Source organism: Tachyglossus aculeatus, chromosome X3 (assembly GCF_015852505.1).
Source record: "Tachyglossus aculeatus isolate mTacAcu1 chromosome X3, mTacAcu1.pri, whole genome shotgun sequence".
Lineage (NCBI taxonomy): Eukaryota > Metazoa > Chordata > Mammalia > Monotremata > Tachyglossidae > Tachyglossus > Tachyglossus aculeatus.
Genome location: NC_052099.1, coordinates 24556272 through 24563703, shown reverse-complemented (window position 1 = coordinate 24563703; position 7432 = coordinate 24556272). Strand labels below are relative to the sequence as shown.

Genomic DNA, 7432 nt, shown 5'->3' with positions numbered 1-7432 from the left:
TCCTGAAACAATTAGATTTGCTGGAACAGCATGGGATGCAATACAGGGAGACAATAATCCAAGGGTAAATATATTGAGCAGAGTGGGAGGTGCACCAGTAGTGAAATTAGAAAAAGTGGAAGTGTATTTTTGAAGAATTTATTTTCTGTTAATAGAGGCTCCAGTTGCAGAGCTATTGCCAAGGCCTTAAAAAAGCTTGAAAAGTTCCTAAGAAGTGATCAATCACCCATTATCCCTCTAGACTTTATGTTCATTGTGGGCAGGGAACATATCTACCAACTCTGTTGTATTGTACTTTCCCTAGCGCTTGATACAGTTCTCTGCACATAGTAAGTGCTCAATAAATACCAGTGATGATGACGATTAGCATTAGAATAGGTCGGGACAGTGACGTAGCCTATACTTCAGCCGAAGTTTCCTCCTTATTTTTATTGGTTCTCCAAAAAGAGGTTCAGACCTCAATAACTGTATAAGTGATTCTCCTGGGCTCCGAAAAATAATGCATTTAGGTGTATTATTCAAGTTCCCCACGTGGAAATAAATTAAACTCTAATGCCAACATTTTTTAAGTTTGCAAAAAACCAGGTAGAAAAATCAAACAACCCTCTTCAACAGCCTTTTCATGGATAAAGCCTGCTTATACTTCCTCCATCAGCACGGTGATAGCAAGGAATGAATACCGACCGATTTAGGTTCATCTCAATTATCCAAGGGTCTAAAATTCTTAGGACAGGGTGGAAAAGAAAAAGTTAAGTAGGGGGCAAACAATAAAATAGACTAAACAAATCATGATTTTCTGTTTTGCTGTGGAGTTTAAACACACTGCCCTTTTAACAGCAGCTCTCCAGAAAATGTAACTTTTATTAATAGAAAATATGTCAGTATGAGTTGGCTTTTACCACAGGTTAGCACCATGAATAGCTTAACATCGTATGTCCATTTGATTTTTATAGTCTTAAAATTTGACACTGTATACATGATCAAAGTCTACTGCAGCATTTAAATGGTACTAGATAGAACCAGTTCTTAAAATGTCATCTTTTAAAAATCAGTATTGCTTTTGGTAGTGCAACTTAACTGTTAGTTAATCCATCCTTGTGATCAACATTGTCTTAGTAAAACAATAAAGATAATTTTGTGGACATAGCGGATCAGGAGGCCCTTTTTCCCCTTTAGATCACTGCTTCTTACATTACAGCCAATGCAATGGATACGTTTGTGGCCTACTCTGGTGGGAAGGAACGGGAAGGAATATTTATTAGTCATGTCCGCTTTTCTCTTCTGATCAAAACATCTGGACTAGATATGTCTTTTTAGAGTGGGAAGCTGAAATAAAGGTTCAGGACTGGGAAAAGATAACAGTGAGTTTTCCCACTTTTAAGGAAGAGTCATTCCTTTAGGGCACACTTCATCACTTCAGAAGAATGAAAACAAGAAACCAAACCAAAAGTTTCATGTCATTGGGTGCATTTAATCCAATATATCTCATGTAATGAATCTCTTTTCAGTTGCTGGTTCATTTTTTAAGGGTACCTAGTTGGGCATTCAGGTCACTTTAACAGATCACGTAAACCCGATTTAAGAAAAGAAAAAAACCAACCAAACAAAAAAAAAAGCCCTGCATTTTTCCAGCTAATGACATTGCCCTGTGAGTGAGAGAGAAAGGGTTCTGTCTACTGGCTGTCTGTCACTGCTTTTTTTTTTTTTTTAGTCCACCCCACCTAGTTCCCTTTCAGGGGTCCCAGAAGGCTCTTGGTGATTGTAGTTGGCAGCACTGATTTCTCGTTACAGAATTGGTTCCCCTTCAGCCTACTGAAAATGGGCCTTGTCCAAAAATGTGGTAAATGCTGCCTACAATTTAAAAAATCAATATCATAAAGAAAATAGAAAGATTCTGTTAGTAGTACTTTAATCTACCGGAATATACAACCGTCCCTACAGTCCTTTGATCACATGCATTTATTATCATTTTTCCCTTGACTACTAAAAATTGTTAATGTTTTTATTGTATATTTTGGAAAGTTTAAACAACAGTACTAAGATACTGATAAACCATCTCTATATCACAATATCTGCTTCTATGGTCTATACTATTTCTGTACGTTATAACACAAGTGAAGTGTAAAAATTTTCATGAATCCCATGAGTGACAATTTGGTTTTAAATGGTAATATTACAGGTGAGGAATTTCAGAAAAAGAAAGTTAACTGACACAAATTATTTAATGAGCAGACTTTTCAATTAACTTATTCTCATTTGCAATTGATCTAGTTGAGTAAATGGAGCTGAAGGCATTCTCTCTGAAAGGTGGGAGGAGTATTTACTGCCCATAGAGGTAAACTTTTTTTAATTTCCAAACTCTGGAAGAGTAAATTATTGTTATTTGAAGTCCAACTTGGAAAACAGGACTATTGCTTTTTTTGCTTTGGGCTAAATTAAATTGTGTGGGGAGGTAAGCAGCAATTTTTTTTTAAAGATGAACATACATCCATCTGATTTTCGAAAAAAAATATAACACAAAACACAACACGGCTGGCCTGGGTTTTCTTCTCTGTTTAGGACTGTCCTAACCGTAGCTTCAAGTCCAATTTAGAGTCTCGTGGCTGGAAATAGTGGGAATAGTGCCTCAGAGAGGGAGGGGAGAAGGTCCCATGATGGATGATCCGATGGTAGAACTCCTAATTGGCTGAGTTTCTCCTCTTTCCTGGGAGCGTGGGAGAAGGGATGGTTTGTTAGGAACATGGAAGGGAAAGGTCTTTAAGAGAGTATGAGTAATAAATCTGCCACTCCACTTCAACTGGCCTGGTATCCTGAGTCACTAAATGGTCAGTCTAGTGGATACAGTACAAAGGAACAAACTGAAGAAAGTTTCTATTAGAAAAGTAGTAACAAAGCTTATACAGGAGAACAGCAAACAAAATAACTCCTATATCAAAAAACCACACACAGATTATTATACATACATGGACACACACACACGCACACACACATACACCAAGCAAGAATGTGCATTTTGTATGCCAGATTCTTGGAAATAGACATTCTTAGCAAATATGGATGACAGATCAATTGTAATTTATTTTCTTTTAACACTGTATCATCATAAAGAAAACTGGTATAAATGAAAAAAATCTATTTCAAATATCTACATCTAAAATTTTAGGCAGTGAAAAAGCACTTTGTTGACAAGGAGTGTGGAATGATGTATGTTAACTGTCAGAAACTGCTGAATGCCTTGTTTTTAGTTGCCACAAACAAATTCACATATCAGAACGAACAATACTGCTAAATATTCCTTTTTTTGTTTTTGTTAAAACGTACTGGGGAAAAGAAAAGAACTGGAAATCCATACATCTTTTCAAAATTTTGAAATTGAAGCAATATTCAGAACCATAGATGAAGAAACACTGTGGCATTGGTGTAATATACACAATGCACTTTTTTTTTTATCTGTAATGTACATCAAATACTTTACAACAATGCGTTAACAAAAGGCAAGAAACATCTTGCTGTACAGAGGAACCCCAAATGCAACTTGAAGCCTAGATTCACAATGAATGAGGAGAGTAAACGAAGTGTGAGAAGCTGTCCCCCATAAAGTATGTAAACTAGTCTGTTTCTTGTGCTTAGCATAACCCTCTCATCCTACAATCTCCACTGCCATTTCCTCCACCCTCTTCCCTTCGACCACATTCAGAATTCAGCAGCGCTCTTTTAGACTTTACCGGCCGCCGGGAAAGTTGTCCCCCACTGTAATATTTAGGAAATTTTCTTTCTATTGACCTCCAGGTTAATTTTCAATGCGATTAGCCTTCTAAAATTTCTTAATATTTCCGCACTGGTTATCAGGGCCTTTCTATGGAACAGGCTTTACAAACTAAATTTGCAGGAAAAAATGTCTCGTGGTATATGCATGCACATGCACAGTTCTTGGAGCTTTTGTCTTCTCGTCCCAGTCTCAAACCCAGGAGTCTGGAGAGGCTGGATAGTGGCTTGTTTCATAGTTAAGTTCGCTGTAGGGCCGAGCAGCTGAATAGAAGTCGACATAGTTGCCAGTTGACTTGAGTCCCAGGTGCATGTTGTATTCACTGGCGGGTGGGCGTTGGTGAACCTGATCCTCAAAAAAGGATTCGTCGTAGTTTCGCGTCGAATTCTGAAAGGGCTGGAAGGTTTCGTAATCTTTTCTACTGGGCTCCTGTGGAACTGGCTGTGCTGAAACCTACATTGAGAAAGAGAGCCGTGACTTGTTGGGGAAGGTTTTGGCGGAAGACTAGCTGTCCCAGTTTGTCGCCACTGAGCCACGGTGGCTTGCTTATTCAGGTCGGCAAGGGAGAGCAAGTTTTCCAGCCCCAAACCCACCACAAAGCCGGTTTGGTACCTGAGAATTTGTTCCGTGGCTTACTGATTCTCTTTCCAAATGGCTGCTTTGGCAGTCACCTCTTATTGCCCATAATAACATCTCGGGAACAGTTTGTGGGTTCTTTTAGGGGCCGGAGGGGCGGGATAGTGCCTACTTAACTTGACGGCATTCTTCCAAGGGCTTAATACAGTGCTCTGCACATGGTGAACACTCAATAAATACCCCTGATTGATGGATAGCATTCCTTCTCTGCTGTACAAGTTAGAGGCTGTAAAATGCAGAACCTGATTCTTATCTTTTCTGTGTTGTTTTAGAGAGATCCTTGTACCTTAAGTGAGACTAGTTTCCTCCAAGATTCTAATCATTTGTATTTATTGAGTGCTTACTGTTTGCAGAGTACTGTACTAAGTGCCTGGAAGAGTATTTATATTAATGTCTGTCGTCCCCTCTTCCCTTCCCCAGCCCAGACTATAAGTTTATGGGCAGGGAATGTGTCCTTTTATTGTTATATCCTACTCTCCCAAGCGTTTAGTACAGAGTGCTGCAATATAAACGTGATTGAATGAATGAAATGTTTATTTGGTTTACATAATTATTTAGTGGGATTTATCAATATCTTAAGCTTCTTCTATTTAAGAAATAATTATTTCAGAGAGAGGGTGTTCGTATTCAGAATGATGTGGATTTATTTAGGTTTTCAAGAACCTGCAAACATAGTAACAGAGACTGAGGCACCTTGGGAACCCTGGATCTACCAGGGCTTTGTGAAGTATCTGGGATGTTTCGAGGATCCTCAGAGCATTTCAACGGGTTTTGTGGCTCAGGGGTGGGATTGGGTCTTAATTCCTCTTAAACCTCTCTAAACACACTGGAACCCTGCAGAGGTGGAGGCTGGGATTGCCCAACACCCTCAGAGGCTTCCCCAAATCGGAAATATGCTTTGCCTAGCCACGCACGTGACACCTATTATCCAACTCCACTGAATTCTTCCGGCAGATTTGGGGCCTTCCCCTTAGCCAACTCAGCACCAGTTGCGGCAGGAGCTTTTTGCTGGACAGCTGGCAGAGTTCCCGCTGTTTGGGAACAAAACGCCCTCGGGGACGGAGCTCACTGAAATGCCAGTTTGACATTTTGTTAAGCTGTTCTGTGTATGAGCAACGATTTTCTGAGAATCAAATATGTTCTTTATTCTTAACAGTCCTCTGTTTCAATATTGTCCTTTTGTAACTGAAATATTTTTGAGACTTCATTTTCTAAGGACAGCTCTTGTTTGAGACCTTAGACTAGGGCTGCATATCTTTCGATCCTGTAAATCAGAAGAGAAGCTCCTTATCCCAGTTGAAACCTAAGTTTAAGACGACAATTTTTTCTCTCTGCTGCAGCTGATTTTCATAGGTATGGCGGAGTATATGTACTCTATTTCTCCCACATATTTTGCTGGCTGCTACTGCTGGCAATTTCCACAACAGTTCTTATTTCACAAGAGGGGAAATGCTATATTACAGGGTCTAGGTGAAGTGCATTAAGGAGCGCTGGTGTTGCTTGGAAGATGAATCCAGTTCATTGTTTTTCACCAGTGTGAGGCTTCTCTGGGATCAGAGATTGACTGAACCTGCTTATCTTATCCCTAGCCCAATGACTGGCATACCATGCCTAATAAATACCCTAACAATTGGAATGGGCGAACTAATGAACCCTTTTAAAATTGTGTGGACAGATTAGCATTGCTTTCACTCTACCTGGTTATGTTTGATATCTTCAGCTGGTGCACCATAAGAATTCCTGTACAAAGTTGAAATTCCAGTATTTTGAGCTGAGAGTAAAAAGCAAAAGGGAGAAAATTATTAGTAATAATAATACTGATGATATTTGTTAAGCACTTATGAGCCAGGCACTGTACTAAACGCTGCATGGATACAAGCAAATCACCAATAGTTTGAGAAGCCACTTCTGGAAGTGATGATTTGTGGATTTTGTAGAGTGATACCCAGGGGAAGAAAACTAACCCAGACTTGGTTCATTTGGCAGAGAATGGATCTATCAACTCTGATGTACTCTCCCAAACATTTAGTACAGTGCTCTGCGTACAGAAAGTGCTCAGTAAATACAATTTGTCATGATTCAGGCGACCTCTACATAGGGGTGGACGTGCAGGGAGAGGGGAGGGTGGTTTATTTGGATTGACCCAAGTATAATTGAGTCAATAAGATAACTTTCTTCTTTATAAAGTGGGCACTGTTGTCTTCTGTTTCATGTCTGAGTTCTACCTGGTAAGTCTTATATCTGGGAGGAAAGGGGTGGATAATTTAGGTACTCTAATGGCTGTGATGAATTAATTATTAAACTTTAGGATTCAGTTTGGGCATATTTTTGAATGACATTTAATCTGCAGAAAAAAAAACAAAGTGAATGAAATTCTGAAAATAAGTTATAATAATGAAAAGGCAGGAGGGATCGATCTATGAGAATTATCTAAATAACACGCCAAATCTGATTACCGACTTAGAGTTACCAAGGACATTTCCAAATACCAGTGATGGAATACAATTACTGATCAAGGGAAAGTGTGTGTATATTCATGTGTGTCTATATATATATATATATATATATATATATATATATATATATATATATATATGCATATATGGGTATAGAGACATATATCAGAGATAGAATAACAATTATAATCTATTTCTGGAGAGATGAAAAATGATGACATAATTATATGAAGTATTTAACTTCTGAAAGTTTCAATCAATAGTAGGTTAGAGGAGAGAGAAGAATAACATCAGAATATCTGTGGAAGATAATAAACAAATATAAGATCAATAAGATAAATAATATATGTTCATTGAATTCATATTGTTTAAAAGCAGCACATAGGAGCTGTATAATGAAGTTTATCCTGAAAACATTCCTTGTGAAAAAGGATGCTAAAAGATCACAGTGCCAATTAACACTCCTTTCACCTGCGAATACCCTATTGGTAACACTTGGGAGACAACTGATTTATTGATCTGTGATGAACTGAGTGCCAGTGACATGACAAAGGACAAAGTGAATGTTTGTCTT

At 38.5% G+C, this 7432-nt stretch overlaps 1 protein-coding gene across 3 annotated transcripts in view; it reads right to left on the bottom strand.

Annotated features, from left to right (window-relative positions):
• Positions 1–843: 843 nt before the first annotated feature.
• The window catches only part of CTNND2 (catenin delta 2), a 483758-nt gene continuing 477169 nt past the window's right edge, over positions 844–7432 (bottom strand). For all 3 annotated transcript variants that reach the window (XM_038770310.1, XM_038770311.1, XM_038770312.1), the window contains 2 exons: positions 6100–6173; positions 844–4219 (listed from right to left, as the gene is read on the bottom strand). In XM_038770310.1, the coding sequence (XP_038626238.1) occupies positions 3959–4219; positions 6100–6173 (335 nt within the window). In that variant the 3' untranslated portion in view covers positions 844–3958. The remainder of the gene's footprint in view (positions 4220–6099; positions 6174–7432) is intronic.